Source organism: Monodon monoceros, unplaced genomic scaffold (genome assembly GCF_005190385.1).
Source record: "Monodon monoceros isolate NGI ecotype Baffin Bay Population unplaced genomic scaffold, NGI_Narwhal_1 Super_Scaffold_21, whole genome shotgun sequence".
Classification (NCBI taxonomy): Eukaryota; Metazoa; Chordata; class Mammalia; order Artiodactyla; family Monodontidae; genus Monodon; species Monodon monoceros.
Window position 1 is genome coordinate 76,968,830 of NW_021703778.1, and position 18,068 is coordinate 76,986,897.

The window sequence follows — 18,068 nt, forward strand, 5'->3', positions numbered from 1 at the left end:
GAGTCCGCCTGCCGATGCAGGGGACACGGGTTCGTGCCCCGGTTCGGGAAGATCCCACATGCCGCGGAGCGGCTGGGCCCGTGAGCCATGGCCGCTGAGCCTGCGCGTCCGTAGCCTGTGCTCCGCAACGGGAGAGGCCACAACAGTGAGAGGCCCGCGTACGCAAAAAAAAAAAAAAAAAATGTGACTGATGAGGTCAACGGCAATATTAATAAATGTGGTGTTTTTTGGGGGGGCTGGGTGGGGGGTGGGAATACTGTAAAATGAAGACGTGTCAACATTTGGTAGGTCCGCATAACTTAGTGAAAATGTTCCAAATAACCAACTGCATGAAGTTATAAAACCATGCATGAAAAAATTCAAAGTACAAGATAAACCAATGGATTTTGACATAACCACATGAAAAGTTCACCGATACTGCAACTAACCTTTAAGAAACTACTACTTGGACAGTTCTGCTGTCATATCAAGAATATCCATAATTATCTGAAAGGATATGGAAATACTACTTTTTTCAGCTACATTTTTCAGTAAGGCCAGATTTTCTTCACGTATTTTGATGAAACAAAATAGTGCAACAGAATGAATGTAGAAGCAGATATGAGAATCCAGCTGTTCTTCTATTAAGCCAGACATGAAACAGATTTACAAAAATGTAAAGCAATGCCACTCTTCGCTAATTTGTTGTTTTGAAGTAGCTTTTCATTAAAATATTACTTATGATAACACAGAATGCATTTAGCATTGTTTTTAACGAATTCATAAACATAGTAAACGTTTTTCAGTTTTAATTTCTAATGTGGTAAATATTACTAGATATAATCCACATAAACAAAAGTTTTTTTGGTGTATTCAATCTCTAAGACTGTAAGGGGTCTTAAGGACAAAAAGACTGAGAAAGAACCTCAGCTGTAATAGCTGTAATTATTAAAAAATTATTAAAATTTTAATAAATAAAAAATTATTAAAATTATTTAATATTATTAAAAATTATTTTAAATATTTTAAATTTATTTTTAAATTTAAATATTATTTTAAATTATTTTAAAAATTATTTTAAAAATTTTAATAAATAAAAAAATTATTAAAAATTAAAGTTCCAGGGTAAAGGTCCTATACATTTTAACTGCTCTGATCCTGGAATGATTGTATCAATATTTCCCCCCACAGTAAAGCAAAGTGCCTCCCCTCTTCCCCACACACTCCATAACAAAGATTACAAATCTTTTTAAGAATTTTGCCAATCTGTTGAGAAATATACAATGTTATGTTTCATAAGCATGGAGGGACTTCCCTGGTGGCGCAGTGGTTAAGAATCCGCCTGCCAATGCAGGGGACACAGGTTTGAGCCCTGGTCCGGGAAGATCCCACATGCTGCGGAGCAGCTAAGCCCGTGCGCCACAACTACTGAGTCTGTGCTCTAGAGCCCGTGAGCCACAACTACTGAGCCTGCGTGCCACAACTACTGAAGCCCACGCGCCTAGAGCCCGTGCTCCACAACAAGAGAAGCCACTGCCATGAGAAGCCCACACACCACAACGAAGAGCAGCCCCCGCTTGCCACAACTAGAGAAAGCCCGTGCGCGGCAACAAAGACCCAACGCAGCCAAAAATAAAGAAATAAAATAAATTAAAAAAAAAAAAAGCATGGAGACTAAATCTGTTTTGTTAAGAAAGGGGCCTGGCACAGAGCAGCTGCTTGAAGTCTGTTAAATGACTCAGTGAATGGAAGAAGCTGGCAGGGCCCTTCTGTTCTCACCCCTTTCCATGTTCCAATTAGGACTAAGTCTAATAATACTGGGATAATACCTTTCTGGGAATGTAAGACATGAGATTTCAATTCGCAAAATTTGGGGAAGGAAGAAAGCCAATCTACTACAGCAAAACCTATCTTCTACTTCTGAAACTCTGTCTTCATCCTCAGACAGAGGTCCAGCATACAATTTGCCCACATATGGGGAGGAAATTTTTTTTTTTTTTTTTTTTTTCGGTACGCGGGCCTCTCACTGTTGTGGCCTCTCCCGTTGCGGAGCACAGGCTCCGGATGCGCAGGCTCAGCGGCCATGGCTCACAGGCCCAGTTGCTCCGCGGCATGTGGGATCTTCCTGGTCCGGGGCACGAACCCGCGTCCCCTGCATCGGCAAGCAGACTCTCAACCACTGCGCCACCAGGGAAGCCCAGGAAATTTTTTAAATTCCGTGAAGAGAGTTAACATAGCAGGCCTAAGACTGCTATCCTTTGAAAACCGTGCTTACTAGGTTGTCCCTTGGCTGGGTTCTGGCATCTTGGATTTTGGGAGAGTTTCCCCCATTCCCTGAATGATAAGAGTGCCTCACTGTACCTAAACTGTACGAAATAAATGGTTTATGCTGAAAACCTGCTTTCCTTCTGGAAGTCTGGAATTTTGGTACAAGCTAGGCAGAGGGTGCCTGCAGGAGTAGCACCCAATAAAACCCCCAGTACCAAGTCTCCAATGAGCTTCTCTGGTAGGCAGCATCTCAAACATATTGTCATAATTTGCTGCTGGAGGAATGAAGAGTGTCCTTGTGCCTCCAGTGGAAGTCACGGCCCCTTAGAAGCTTGCGCCTGGCATCCTCTGATTTTGTCAGAGGCACCTCCTCCCTTTGCTGATGTAGCTTTGTATCCTTTCGCTACAGTAAACCATCACTGTGGGTATGCCTACATGCTGAGTCCTTGAGTCCTCCAAGTGAATCATCAAACCCTGGAGACTCTGACACACATTCCTGAAGGGAAGTTACTACTGACTCCTAAAACTCTTGTCTCCCTGATGCTTTGGCACGTGCTCCAGGTAAGCTCATGGTGTAAAACCATACAAACCTTGAATTAGCATCCTCAGTAGACAGAACAACAGAATAAGTGAAAACCAAGAAACTGAGAGTCATCTAACTCCTCGTTCCTGGACTGTGCATTAGTGTTATGCTGCCGATACATGAGTTGGTTCACTCACCGTGGGAGAAACACTGGTTTCCGTGCCAGGTGCTCACGAAGCTCAGGAGAGGTAGTATCAGAATTCATGTATCGCTCCACATAGTCTGACCAGCGCTAGGATTGTAAACACAAAATGGGGGTGGGGGAGAGAGCACAAAAACTGAACTCCAACCTCATCAGGTTGTCTAGCAAATTCTATGACTAAAATGTCTGAAATATTTAAATACAAGATCAAAAAAATCTCTTTCCATAATGACATGCTTGTTACTTGGTATTAAAACACAGCTTAAAAAAATCTGTGAGAATGCAAAACCTAAAGTTTCTCTGAGATACTTAACAGTTACCAGAAGTCATAACTGGTTAGAAGCTGGCTCACTGACAAGTTTTATTTCCCTACAGAGGGTTTTGTTAAAGAACAAAATGTATAGTGGCAAATGTTTGAAAATCAGTATCTTTCACATCAAAATCTAAATTTCTGGCATCTCTTGTAAAAAAAATTTAAGATTTGGCAACCACGAGCCAATATTCCCATAAAACAACAGTCTCCTCCCCTCCATATGCCCTCAGCACCATACATACATGTGGCTTGCATTTCTCATTAATATTACCTGCTAGACCCAACTATGATAACCAACTCACTCTGTCTACCCCCTGGGGTTGAGAACTCCTGGCTCCATCTATCCCAATAAAAAGTAAACATGACACAAAGGGTCAAGATGATACTGGGCAGATGGCACCTCATTTGTTCTTTCTTGTGCTTTAGGAGAAAAACAAGAAAGCTGCCAACCATGAGACTTCCTCAGAGGAGAGGGCTTTCCTGAAAGCTAGATGAGACTGCCATCAATCCTAAATATCTTACCACCAGGCAGTCCTTTTCTTCAGCTGAAGATATGGCTGAAATGACCTGTACTTAAGCGTCAGGTCCTGACCCTTAAACAGGCTAACGCTGGCTAGGCTTCTAGAAGACACTCACTGGGCAGACTCTCAGAACATGACATACTCTCCCCAGTTTCTGCAGTATACTCATCCATACCTCTGCTTCTACAGGGTCATCCGAGTTCTCCTCTTCCGTGTCCAAAAGCTCGATGGTCAGCTGAACCTGGCCTTGGCTCTGAATGAACATAAGCTGCAAATAAGAAGCCTGAATGTAAACAAAAGACCATCTCCAAAGCTGTAAATAGATTCTCAAGGGTTGAGAGGTGGGGAGGCAATAAAGTTATAAAAAAAATTTTGCTCCAATTGAAGAGATGAGGAAGATAACTCAAAAGCTTAGCAGGTGATAAAAAGGAAAAGGTCCAATCTTGCTACCAGCAAAATGAAATGTTAGAGCAAGAGGCACCATTTCATGTTTCTTACTTCTTGAATTAGCTAAAACAGTAATCAATATCAGAAAGAGTGCTCAAAAGTCAGAACCATAAAATGTCAATGCCATTTCACTTGATAATCCCATTTATGGGACTTGATACAAAGATGTAAACAAGCCTACAGTGTTTAAAAAGAAAAGGAAACTTCTCATACCAAAGTGAAATGGAAAACATCAAACAGAAAACAGCAATCACATTTCCACCACAATAAAGACTACCCAAGAAATCACACATACCATGAGGTAAGGAACACAAAACATCAACATAAGAAGTGATCTGCTGCAATGGTACCAATCATATTTGAAACTGAGTTCTGCTAATACTATTTGTGTGATCTTTTTAAAAAATTCACATTTAAAAGCAGTACACTGATAGAGGCAAAACCACGTCACATTTTGCACAAAAGAAGTATCAAATGGTGATGGCACACAGATCTCCCCTTTTGGAATCCCAGGATTCTCAATGCCCTTATCCTAAGGGCTCGCTGCAGACCAGATCACTATAGGAATCACATGGTGAAGATCAGCGATTAGAAGAAAGCTTGAGAATCATTTATTTCAACATTCTTCATTTTACATAGGGAAAAACCTAAAATTCAGAAAGTTCTGATTTCTCAAGGCCACACAGCTAGTCAGTAAGCAAACAGGACCAGAAACCAGTTCTGGTTCACAGTTCTTCTGGAGAAGAAGAATTCCTATTTGCTAATAAAATTTAAAAAGTAACAAGAACATAACATACACACATACAAACATAAGTTACTTCCAAAATAGATTTGAAAAAAACTGCTTCTAGGAGTTTGCTAAACCCCCCTGGATTTAGGATGAATAACCTAGAGTGTCAAGATTTGTCCCACTGCTGTAAAGAAACCACTCTTCAAAGTAATATTGAGAAGACAAGTCTCCTCTACATGCCTAAAACTGCACTCAATTTCATCCCAACAGGCTCCTCACCTGTCTGACACCTGTCTTGTTAGGTCCTTTACCATGTGTTCACCCCAACTCTCTGACCTCTGCAACCACTCTCCAAGTCCTAACTTTATTATTAGATTGCCCACATCCATCACCCAAATTTGGTAACTGCCTCCAGTTGTAAACATGACTCTGATTCCTCCCCTCCTCCTTACTCAGTGTTACTAATCTTCCTGAAAGCTCAAATCCAGTGGAATATTTAGTCCTTAAAAATGCTTCACTGCTCGCCAACCACAACAAAATTCATACCTTTTCCTTAGTTATGGCTGTGAAGATCCTCTATCATTTGGACGCCCCCACCTCCTCTCCATGCCTCCTCTGCCAATCTCCTAGGCTTCATTCAACTAACACATAGTCACTGAATGTTTGCCATTAGGCAGAGGCACACGCAGAAGAGAACATGGTTTCTTGCTTGGAGGAGCTCAATTTAGTGAAGGAAAAGGGATACAAATAGCTATATTTACATTACAACAAAATAACTACGAAGGTACTACGCTAGAAACATGCGCAATATGTTATCCCCCCTCAGTGAGATGAGAAAGATTTCACTTCACTGAAGTGACACTCAGCTGAGCACTGAAGGACAGGACATAGAGGAAGACCAATCGATTTCAGAGAAATCATGACAAAGAAAATTATATTTGAAAAAGTACATAAAAAGAACTACAGGGCTTCCCTGGTGGCGCAGTGGTTGAGAGTCCGCCTGCCGATGCAGGGGACATGGGTTCGTGCCCTAGTCCAAGAAGATCCCACATGCTGTGGAGCGGCTGGGCCCGTGAGCCATGGCCGCTGAGCCTGTGCTCCGCATCGGGAGAGGCCACAACAGTGAGAGGCCCGCGTGCTGCAAAAAAAAAAAAAAAAAAAAAAAAAAAACTACAACCCCTCTCCCCCGCAAAAGGTGAAGGATACGAGTAGGCAATACACAGAAGAGAAAAACAGGAAACAGTAGCAAACAGGGAAATGTGAATTAAAATATTTTACTAATCATCTAATTGGCAAAAATAAGTTTGATAATACTAAGTGTTGACTAAGAATGGGGAAATAAATGCTCTTATCAAAGTGCACACTGGTATAGCCAGTCACTTTGGAGAGTGAAATGGGAATATCCATTAAAGTTTAAATTTTAAAATATGCATACCATTTAACCTAGGAATTTCATTTCTCTGCCTCTACCCTAAACAAACACTACCACGTGCACGCAAGGATACAAATACAACAAAATGCGGTTCAATGAAGCACTATTTGAGATAGTAAAAAATGGAAATAGTTTAAAACGTTTACCCATGAGGCAATGATTTTTTTAAAAACTATGGTACAGGGAATTCCCCAGCAGTCCAGTGGTTAAGGACTTGGCGCTTTCACTGCTGGGGGCCCAGGTTCCACCCCTGGTGGGGGAACTAATATCCCACAGGCCATGTGGCATAGCCAAACAAAAAAACCCCAAAAACAAACAAATAAAAAACCCCACAAAAAACCATGGTACATTCATACTATTATGTATGACACAGCAGTTGAAAAAATGAGCTGGATCTATGTAAACCAAAATAGAGCAAATTCTAAGACATTAAGTAAAAAAAAAAAAGCCAGATGTAAAATACGCTATCTAATCCAATCTAAATCTAATCATTAATTTCTATATAAACATCTATGTGTCAATATATGCAAATGCACAGAAAAGGGTCTGAATGGATACACAGAGAGCTAAACATGCCTGATTTTTAAAAAGCACTGTAGAATATGCATAGAAAAAAAATGAAGGGAGAGGAGGCGGGAGGTGGGGCTGGGCAGAGGATTTGAAGGGCTGCTTATTCTTAGCTTAATGCTAATACTGTGGACTTTTATGCTCTATGTAAACATCTGAAAGAAAAAGGTCACTGTGATGACACGATTTTCCTGGTTACCAAGCCTTCTGTTCCTGCTATTCCCTCTGCTATTCTGACAACTATTCTTATCTACAGGGTGAGTCTACCCATTCCTTCATAGGCCCTCACCACACAATTTAATAATACACTGTTAACTCACTGTAGATGGGGATGATAATTCTGTCCACCATGAAAGTAAACACCCACTAAACTCATAATAAACATTTATAGATTTAAAACTCTGAAAGGCTTAGGAAATCTCTTCTGTAGTGGGAAAGTCCTCGGATAGTAGAACATTAGATCTGTGACTGAACTAGAAAACTCATTTCCAGGTCTTTGATTCTAAATTAAGCCAACAGTACAGGTGATAGATCAGAAACTAAAGAAATAGCTGAAAATAGAAGTGAACAATTTGAGGGTCAGATCATTAAAGTACATGGAACATGCCCACCAAGGTCAAACTTTTATTTAGCTTAGCTCTCTCTGCTAGGCCAACTACAAACCTTATTCTGGGCCACCTAAACCTGTCCTTACATTAATACATACAGGCTTTGTTCAACTATACACGTTTATTACATAGATGCAATCATAACACACATAATTTTGTGTCCTTTATTTGTTTCAGTATTTTTATAATTTATAATTAACTTTTAAGAGCTGCAAAATATGCCATCCAGCATTCACACAATAGGCTGCCATTAACCATTCCCGTAAAGGGTTGGACACCTAGACTGTTTCCAGCTACTTGCTTTTCTAATTAGCTATTATAATGGTGGAAAACTGGAAACAACCTAAATGTCCAACTAGACAGGCATAATTTTCTATAAAATTAAATATCAAATAGTCATAAAAAGATGCTGAAGACCCAGAGGTGTTGCTAATTGAGCGAAATAAGTTCCAGAACATTTTGCCCAGTATAATCTTTTTCAAAATATATATTAGCATAGAAAAGTTTAGAAATGTTATCAATGATTATTTCTGGGAAGAACTGTAGGTGACTAGTTTTTCTTTTCTCTGCATTTCCTATCTTTTCTACAACGACCATGGATTACACTTTTAAACAATAATATTTACGAAGCATTTAATATTAATACTCAAATGTTCAGCGAAGAAGAATACAAAATTATAAAAATCATATGGAAGAGCTAATTTTTTTAAAAGGCAAGAAACAGACTACCCACAAGAGACTTTACTTTTCCATGTTTTTTTGCATTTCTTCCAGTGAGTTCACAGGCTCTCCAAGGAGGTCTAGGAGTGGAATCACTGGGTCAAAGTACCCCGGTATGGCTTTGACTTCTGGGGAGAGAGCCCCAACAGCTCACACTGTCAGCATGGTCCCTGACTACCTGAGTACCTCTCACCTTAAAGCAATTCTCATCTGACATGAGCTGCTCAGCCTTCCGCTGATATGTTGACTCCAGGAGGCTCCTTGAGGTCTGTGTATTCAGCTGGCCTCCAGTGGCCCCATTATTGTTTTCCGCCAGGTACAGGTCAGTCACTTGTACACAGATCTCATCACTCACGATGTGCTGCAGCTGGAATCAAGCAAAGGCAAGTCATCAGGGAACCAAAAATATAGTTCTCCCTGTCATACACTCAGCCTCCCTTTGGTGATTCCAATCACTCAGTTCAAAAAGGTTTTTCCAGGGCCTCCCTGGTGGCGCAGTGGTTGAGAGTCCGCCTGCCGATGCAGGGGACACGGGTTCGTGCCCCGGTCCGGGAAGATCCCACCTGCCGCGGAGCGGCTGGGCCCGTGAGCCATGGCCGATGAGCCTGCGCGTCCAGAGCCCGTGCTCTACAACGGGAGAGGCCACAACAGTGAGAGGCCCGCGTACCGCAAAAAGAAAAAAAAAAAGGGTTTTCTGGTTGATCATTTTAGAACATTAATCATACAAAACCACTATCTTATTTTCTTGGAGAATAACCAAGCCAAAATCTTCAACCATATCTCTGGTCCATGAATAAAATGTTCATATATATTTAAAAGCAAAACCATAAGCAACTCAGGTTAATGTGCTGCTTATTTAAAGTTCTAAGGAACTTAAGAAAAATTTTTTTACATGAAAGAAAATTTCCATGGCTTCCTAATTTTATGGCACTTCTTTACCATTTACAATTTCCTTTCATACGTATTCTCAGTTGATCCACACAACTACCCTGGGAGGCAGGCTGGAGAAGGGTACCCTACTATATTGATATATGAGACAAATTTACATGTTAGATAAGAAAGCTCATGTGTGCTAAGGTGAGGAGAGGGACTTCGGAGAACCATGAAAGCAAGATCCATGTCTACATTCACAGCCCTAGTACAAAGTCTGAAACTCAATAGGCACTGAGGAAGCTGTTACTGAATTAATCTGTCATGGGTGCTCAGCTGAAGGAGCTGAGTTAGGACTAATATTCTTTCTAACACACCCCCTATTTTTCCACATCTGATAATAAAAGTATAGTATTTAAAATTGTAGGTAAATTAACTCATTTTCAACACGGGTCAATCACAACTGACTACTGGTAACTTCTGAAACTATCTTATTAAACTATCTGATGACTACAAAGTTGAATCTTTCAGAGATTCTATTCTCATAGGTCATGACGATATATCTACTGTGAAATAAAAATTCTCTCAGATGAAACTTTACCCATTAAAATGCCAGAGAATGTGAAAAACAGATACAAGAAAGCAAAATGTTAATTGCAGTATCAATTTGTCTATTTTACTTTAAAATTCTCATAACCACTAAGCCATTCTATTTTTAGGAAGATACACTCTTTTTGAAGTGCTAGTAACTATGACAACTACTTATTTTTAACATTTAAAAAACTCTTAAGTGACAAGTATGTGTATTTGTAGATAAATGGACAAGGTGCAAGGTCAGAAGGGTGAGTGACCTGATGGTGGTAGAAAGGCCAGCAACTGGAGGTGGTTAAATTACAATTAGTCTATACAATGGCTTTTAATGTGACCATTAAAATAATGCTTATGATAACTTGATAATACGGGGGAAGGCTTAAAATACAGTGTTTAAGAGAGAAAAAAAGCAGTACATGTCCAAAGCATGGTCTCTATCATGTAGATACTTCTTTATACCTTCCTGTAAAAGGAGACCACGTCACCGACTCCCTAATCCACACCCTCTCCTTGGATATCTGGCCCCTTCTAGTCTTTGGGAAGGGCAGCATTACAAATCCAGGGACAACTAGGCAACTCTCATCCCCACACTAGGCTGGTTAGATTCTCTCTCCTGCTAAATTGAAATGACACAATGAGTGTGTCTGGTAGACTTTTTACAGAGGAGCACCTGGATGGAAAGGTTGGTAATGCCAGGGCCAGAGGCACTGCCGTGGCAAGTGAAAGCCTCAGGTGCTGGAGAAGCCTTGAATACGTGCTGAGTGTTCATCTGAAGAGAGAAGCATGAGGATGGGGGAGATGTCCAGAAAGGAGGCATGCAGGAGAGGGAAAAAAAAAACCTCCCCAGTCTAACCCCTAGATGGTCTGGCCATATTTTGAGTCCCACACCAGATGTCTGTGAGACTGCCTATTGTATTCTTAAGACAAACCCCTCTTAAACTAGTCTAGAAAAGATAAATATATGGTTTGACCTTGAAATATATGTTCCACCTCCAGTCAGCAATGAATGCTGGGAGAACAGCAAAGGAGATAAGGAGAGTAAGAAATGTTATGCCTCCAATTCAGGAGTTAAGCTGAGGAGCATAAACGTATTTTAAAAACAATGGATTCAGATTTCTGGATAAAACCTGTCTCCATAAAAAAAGATCGGACCTTACGTATTATTGACTCAAAATCATAACCAGGTGCTTCTAGTAAATGGACTAATTATATCTATTTAAAAAACCAACCTTGGGGGCTTCCCTGGTGGCGCAGTGGTTGAGAGTCCACCTGCCGATGCAGGGGACACGGGTTCGTGCCCCGGCCTGGGAAGATCCCACATGCCTCAGAGCGGCTGGGCCCGTGAGCCATGGCCGCTAAGCCTGCGTGTCCGGAGCCTGTGCTCCGCAACGGGAGAGGCCACAACGGTGAGAGGCCCGCGTACAGCAAAAAAACCCCAAAAACAAACAAAAAACCAACCTTGGGCTTATAAAAAAATAAATAAGCTTGTTGTATTAGATTTTTAAAGTTGTACTGGTAGTATGAAAGACTTTACTTCTAGCTGTAGCAACAGCAAACTTGTAAACAGAAACACAAGCACATGGTAACTGAAGTCTTTTATATAAACCTAGGGGACATTAACAGGCATTAGTCTCTCAAAAATTATGACCATAGCTGATTGTATACATGTAAAGATTTCTGTCCATCACCATTAAGGCCCCTTAAGGGAAGGTCTAATAACCACTTCAACTTTCAGCTCTCTGCCTGACAACTTTTGTGAAGATGCCAAGATTCAGTTATGTGAAGCAACATTCCTTGACTCTGAGTAGATCCTGTGAGAGGGGTACAGAGCCACGCATCCTTCTAAATTCAAGGTAAAAGCATGAGTACTTTGCAAAGGATTCCATATTTTATCCGAGGAAAACACTGAACAAGCTTTTCTTTCCATAGTAGTGGTGTGGACTCTAGAATTAGAATTGTCTCTTTAAAAGTTTTCACTTTGGGCTTCCCTGGTGGCGCAGTGGTTGAGAGTCCGCCTGCCGATGCAGGGGACACGGGTTTGTGCCCCGGTCCGGGAAGATCCCACGAGCCGCGGAGCGGCTGCGCCCGTGAGCCATGGCCGCTGAGCCTGCGCGTCCGGAGCCTGTGCTCCGCAACGGGAGAGGCCACAACAGTGAGAGGCCCGCGTACCGCAAAAAAAAAAAAAAAAGTTTTCACTTTAAAGAAAGTGGTGCACTATCAACAGACTCTGATCCCTTCAAAAGTTCAGAACTAAAGGCAAAGGAATGGAAACCTATTACATGTTATTTGCTATAAAATTATTGTTGTAAAGAACAACATATTTACAAACTTCCAGGGTGCCACAAGAATAAACCAAAAAACCAACTACAAATCTAACTCAGAGGGAATCTCAGATAGTGAGGTGGACAGAGTATTATAAAAGATGTTGTATGAAACCCTTCCTGTAAAAAGAACTTCAAATGTTAAATAAGGAAAGTCCATAGAATTACCAACACCTAAAGAAGAGGAAACTGAGCTCACGCCTGGTACCCGACGTAAGAGCTGGGAGGGTAGGGCAGGGGGTCAGGACCAGTGCTGGGGGTAAAGCATCACATCTCACGTAGGCTCATACTCCCAGGGCATGCTGAGCAAAGCAAAGGAGTCAACCACATGGCTGAAGTACTCCCACTCTGTTAACAGGAGAAATCCGACATCACATCACATTAACCTCTCCCTCCCCTCTACAGAACCATGCGTTCATAAACATCATTATATGAGGAAACTGACTTTGCTTTCCCAACAGAAATCTTGCCTTTTCTCTTTCCTGAATCCATCTGTAGACTTTCTCCCTCACCAACCCTAGCCTCCGCCATGCCCTCACCTGTCTGACAATGCTCTGGATGAGTTTGTCCATGGTAAAGGCAATGTAGGCATGAATGGTAAACATCTCTCTTAGCGAATCTTCATACTGTGAAGAGTCTATGTTGCCATCCAGCAGGCTCCGCACCATATCCAGGAAAGCTGGGTAATAATCTTCTACATCAACGTCCACTGTGGGAGAGATGGGAGAGATGAGGCCTTACCCTGCTAAGAAAAGATCGGAAGAGAAGGCAGGGCAAATCCCACAGCTGGCCTAAAGAGCACTTAACAGAACAAATCTAGGTGCAGAGAGATGAGATCTGACAGGTGGCTACAACCCCCAGCACTGTCTATTAAAGGAGAGTGACTCTGCAACTTTAACAGCGGCTTCTAACACTCCGACTGACCGTGCCTGAAAAACACTTATTTACAGTATGGCCTGGCTATGCGTGACAGGAGAGCAAAATATCCCAGGGAAGAAGTTTCGTCAAAAAGTTCTTGGTTCCCCTGCTAAGATAGGAACCTGCTCTCGCAGCCTACAAAGAGCATCCCTCACACGGGTCGCCTGTTCATACAGCTCTTTCAACGGAGCATCAAGGGCTGAAGAGAAAAGGCAGACGGAACCATACTCTAGCACTAGGAAACCTCTCGGGAACAGAAAAAGAGGAGTGCAAATTAAATCCTCTATGAATAATGAAGTGATCTGCATTTGTCAAAGTCCTTTTGTTTAAAAATGGATTGCCAATATTGTACTTCACAAATTACATTAAATGATTTGTACTTGCTGCATATGAATCACTTCAACCACCAGCTGGAATCTTATCAGTTGTTACAGAGACGTCTGGCAACTAGCAGTGTGCACAAGGAAAGGTGAAAGGACTCCGCCTTTAGTTTACTAAAATAAGACCCATTTAATAAAGCTCAAAAACAGGCAACTCTGATCTCCAGCGCTGGCAATCAAGACTGTGACACGACGGGGCTACTGGTTATGTTGTTTCTTGATCAGGGTGCTGGTTATCAGGTGTGTTTGCTTTGTAAAAATTCACTGAGCTACACAATTCGGATGTGTATACTTTTCTGTCTATGTTTTGCACTTCAACAAAAAGTTCACTGAAATGAAAAAAAATTACAACAAGAACTCTTTGTCTTTGACATTTAGTTACCTCTCTGTAAAATATAGGGGAAAAAAGGCTGAGAGCACAAGCTGAGTCCATTTCCATTTATCTCAAGTGTGATGGATTCATTCAAGACAGGTTAAACAGGACAACTACTGTTTAAAAGAAGCAACAGGCTTGAGTTTCATTACAGAACATTACCTTGTTCGGATCCACAGCATAGGAACAGGCTGTGCTACTGCCATGAAAAAATGCTTTCATGTCAGAATAAAGCTATGAGTGCTATTAGCGCAAACCACATGACCCACGATCAGTGTGAGGCTTGACATTATTACTCAAGAACAAACTGTAAGCCTCAAACCAGGTTACGTCAATGGTCAAGCCAGGATTAGGTCATCTTCTGTCTCATTTCTACCCAAGCAGATGGAATCACTATACTGAAGTCTCTCAAGCTAGTACTAATCCAGATAAAGTCTTTTAGAATTAATTCCCAGGTTCATTAGCTCTTCAACAGATAGAAGGCCAGGGCTTCAAATGGGCTTCTTATACCAGTAACAGTTTTTAAAAAAAAAAAAAAAGAAAGAAAAGAAAGGATAATTCACTCCAAAGATTGGCTATTTCCTAAAGAGCACAGAAGAAAGGCTTCACAAAAAAGCTTTTGGCTCACAGCTTAAGTACCTAATTTATGACCTGAAGAGATATCTAGAAGCAAGCAGCATAGAATTACTTAGAGGATATGGTGGCTTCCTTAATCCTCGTTTATTTTCCTTTTCCTGAGTCTTCTATCTTCATTCCTGCTCTGCCTGTTCTGCTGTCTCAAACCATCTCTTGAGTCCCCATCTCCTCTTTTGCATCTGTCTCAGGCATGAACAACTAGGAATTTATGTTCTGTCATGGAATGAAACCAACTATGATGTTTGAGTCACGTCTCTGTCCTTTCAAACACTTTGCAATAACCCAGAGATCTGCCATTTGGGAAACTGACAGTAACTGACACCCACTTCCCTGGTATCCATAGTACCAGCTATTGAGTGTCCATGATCCAAGCAGTGCACAGGGTGCTTCGCATATTTTCTCCAATTGTCCCAACAACCCCAAGAGACAAGTAGTACCTCCATTTTACAGGTAAACAGGTTCACAGAGTTTAAGTAAGGTCACACAACCAGTAAACTGCGGTGCTAGGATTTGAACCTAGCCAGCCTCTAAGGCCTGCCTGTGCTCTATGTATAAAAGAAAGAAGTCCTGAGTCTAACTAGGCCCTGAGGTCCCCAACCCCTCACATCTTCTGTAGACTGACAATCTAAGCACTCACTAGGTTCTTTGAGACGTAGCTGGATGGCGGGGCTGTCACTCTTGTCTCGCTTTATGCCCAACACTTCCCGTTCCCACTCTCTCTCTCGGTTTTCTTCTTCAATTTGCCGTTCAGCTTGGGAACAAATCCGCAGCAGCCTCAAGCAGAGTATCTGGTGCAGTCGCATAAAGATATACCAGTTATTATTAACATAGAAGAGGTTGTATACTTCATCCATCCCTCTTAACTTCTGAGCTGCTGTGTTACTGAACAGTAGCTTGGACTTAGGGGGACTGCCCCCAACACCATTGTGCTTCTTAGCCGCCCCTGTGGCTTCATCTACATCCATCTCTTCTTCTTCCTCTTCCTCTACATCCGAGAGATCACCTCTCTGAGCAAAGAGCAGATCTGGAATAAAATGATGCATGATTTGCTTGATTTTATATTTGTCCTCCTTCTGAATGCCTGTCTGCCTCTTCACATGGTGGATAATCAGAGCAGCAGCATCTTCCAGAATCTGTTTGTCTTCGTAGGCAAGTGAGAGGTGTGGGCCAACAGGTACACCAGCATTTTCTTCCGTAGCCTGCTCTTGCCTCTAACAGGAGAGAGAGACAAAGTATTACGCGACGTACCTACAGGAACAACAAACAGACCTATGAGACTACACCAGCAGTACTTTCTATTAACCACAGTGGCCATTATTTTCTAATCCAAAACTTCCAGAAACAAAAAGATAATGTGCAAGATGTGGTTTGATACCAAAACGATCGGTGCCTTCCAGACATTGAAGACTTATAAGAGACAATGGGACAGAACTGGGACCATCTTTTAAAATTCCGGATTAGTATTTATGGAGGATACGATATGAAGTCTAGGATTTACTTTAAAATCCTTCTGGGGTGGGAGTGTGGAAGGTGGCAGATATAATAACAAAATTGGCAAAATAGGTGATTAAGTTTATGTAAGAGCTCATTTTACTATTCTCTCCCCTTTTGTGTATGTTTGATAGTTTCATAATACAAAGTTTTTTCAAATTCAAGATCACACCCCTTCTAGGAATTCTCAATCACACTGTATTTGTTTCTATCCATCCCCTAAGACTGTGAGCTCAAAGAAAGCAGGATTAGTTTCTTATTCATCTCTGTATCCTAGCTCCCAGTACTCTATATAATCCTGGTAAGGATGCCGAATAAACAAGGATTAGGAAGAGTCTAGGGGGAGTCCTCTGGCGGTCCAATGGTTAGGACTACACACTCTTGGTGTGGAGGGCCCAGCTTCAAGGAACTAAAATCCCACAAGCCACACAGTGCGGCCAAAAAAAAAAAAAAAGTCTGGGGATCAATGATAGTATTTTAAGCTGTGGGAAGTTGAGATGGGCTACATGAAGGAATATAAGGTACTGTTGGAAGGAAACAGATAGGGAGAGAAGTGGGAGAGGGGGGTAGTGGGCATGAACTGAAACCAGGATGGGAAACTAGTAAAACAGCTTAGTGAGGCTTAGACTTAAAATGGTAGAATCGGGAATAGAAGTCTATGCTATGAAGCAAGAATCAACAAGTTTTGGAGGGTCTCACATTCATATAACAAAGGTAATCTGCAGCAGTCAAAGCTATGCTGAACATACAGACGGGGGACGTCGCACAGATGTAGAGACCTCCAGCTCACCTCATCATAGATACTCTCAATCTCGTTGAGTAAGCTCTTAGACCTCAGGACCTTGGTGTCATTTTGTTTAAAGTTGATGCCTTGGTGGTCCAGAGATTTCAAGTAGTATTTCTCATTTTGCTCTCTCCACACCTTGTTAAAGCCTCTCTGAGCTTCTCGCCATTCTTCCTCTTTCATCTTCAACCTAGTGGAGTGGAAGGTGGAAAAACAAGACATGGGAATCGAGATGAGGGAATTTTATTAAGGCAGGGAGTCATACTGGAATCCTGGCTCTGCCATATTAGCCATATAAGACTGTCTCTTTATCAGTAAAATAGGGGTAACAGCACCTAATCTCATAAGGGTTTAGAAGCAAGAAATATGTCAGGTTTATTTTATTTCGAAGGTCAAAAGATATAGCAGATCTGCCAAAACTGTTGGCAACTTTGGGATAAATTTTATTCAAACCAGTCTTGAACTCTGATACATGAGAAATTTACTCATTCAAGACTTACTTTGGGGAAGTAATTTGTCCCAAAGTCAGAAATCTTGCCAAGAATAGTTATTTCTCAAACAACATTCCACAGAATACCCTAGAAAAGGAGGTTCTCTTCCTTGGCCAGCTGAAACAAAGTGAAACAAGTTTCTTTGCTACAGGACTTCTGAGAATGTTTATTATGCTACTGTAAACGCAAAAGTCTAAGAGCAGAGAACTTGCACAGTAACGTTCCTCTGGCCACAGTTTGGAAGTTCTAATGAGAACAACTGATCCTGATACTCTAGAAGAGAGGAGAGTAAAATCAAAAGCAGCACTAGAACTGAAGAATATCCTCCATCTCAAAGACAAAAGTTAAATGCTACTGGCAAGGAGAGGAACAGCTTGTGCCAGCTCTTGAGGAGAAGACTAGGGAGGAACAATAAAATCTGGGCACTTGTGCATTGTGCAGCAGGTAAGTTTTCACCAGGTGATACAGACAGAGGCCCCTATGAATCTTAGCTGGGATTCATAGTGTAGTATACAGAGTGCCATGTGCTTGGAGGAGCCTGGGGCTCAGCCCTGGCCTCCTCCTTGATACCTAGCCTTAGGTGGGTTCAACAGCCCCTCTATACCTCAGGCTGAAGTTCTGTTACGAGAAAGAAGACATTCTTGGTAAAAATGGCAAGCTAAGTCTTTTTTAGTAACACATATCAATTTTACAAAGACAACGTGATTTTTCTTATTAAAAAACAAAGATGTAAACATTGGTTAGTACTGAGTGGCAGGAACATGGGTGGCTGTTTTCTTCTTTGTTCTTTTCTCTATTTTAAAATATTACCTCAAACACACAGAGCATTCCACTATGGACTTTAAAGGTTTGTTCTCTACTGCTGGCTACACAGAACCCCATCGGGAAGCTCCACTACCCCAC

The 18,068-nt window shown here is 41.5% G+C and overlaps 1 protein-coding gene across 6 annotated transcripts in view; it reads right to left on the reverse strand.

The window, feature by feature from the left end:
- Nucleotides 1-18,068, reverse strand: part of SIN3A (SIN3 transcription regulator family member A) — a 62,683-nt gene that overhangs the window by 5,432 nt on the left and 39,183 nt on the right. For all 6 annotated transcript variants that reach the window (XM_029236812.1, XM_029236811.1, XM_029236816.1 and 3 more), the window contains 6 exons: nucleotides 16,681-16,864; nucleotides 15,037-15,610; nucleotides 12,632-12,801; nucleotides 8,504-8,677; nucleotides 3,982-4,074; nucleotides 2,968-3,062 (listed from right to left, as the gene is read on the reverse strand). In XM_029236812.1, the coding sequence (XP_029092645.1) occupies nucleotides 2,968-3,062; nucleotides 3,982-4,074; nucleotides 8,504-8,677; nucleotides 12,632-12,801; nucleotides 15,037-15,610; nucleotides 16,681-16,864 (1,290 nt within the window). The remainder of the gene's footprint in view (nucleotides 1-2,967; nucleotides 3,063-3,981; nucleotides 4,075-8,503; nucleotides 8,678-12,631; nucleotides 12,802-15,036; nucleotides 15,611-16,680; nucleotides 16,865-18,068) is intronic.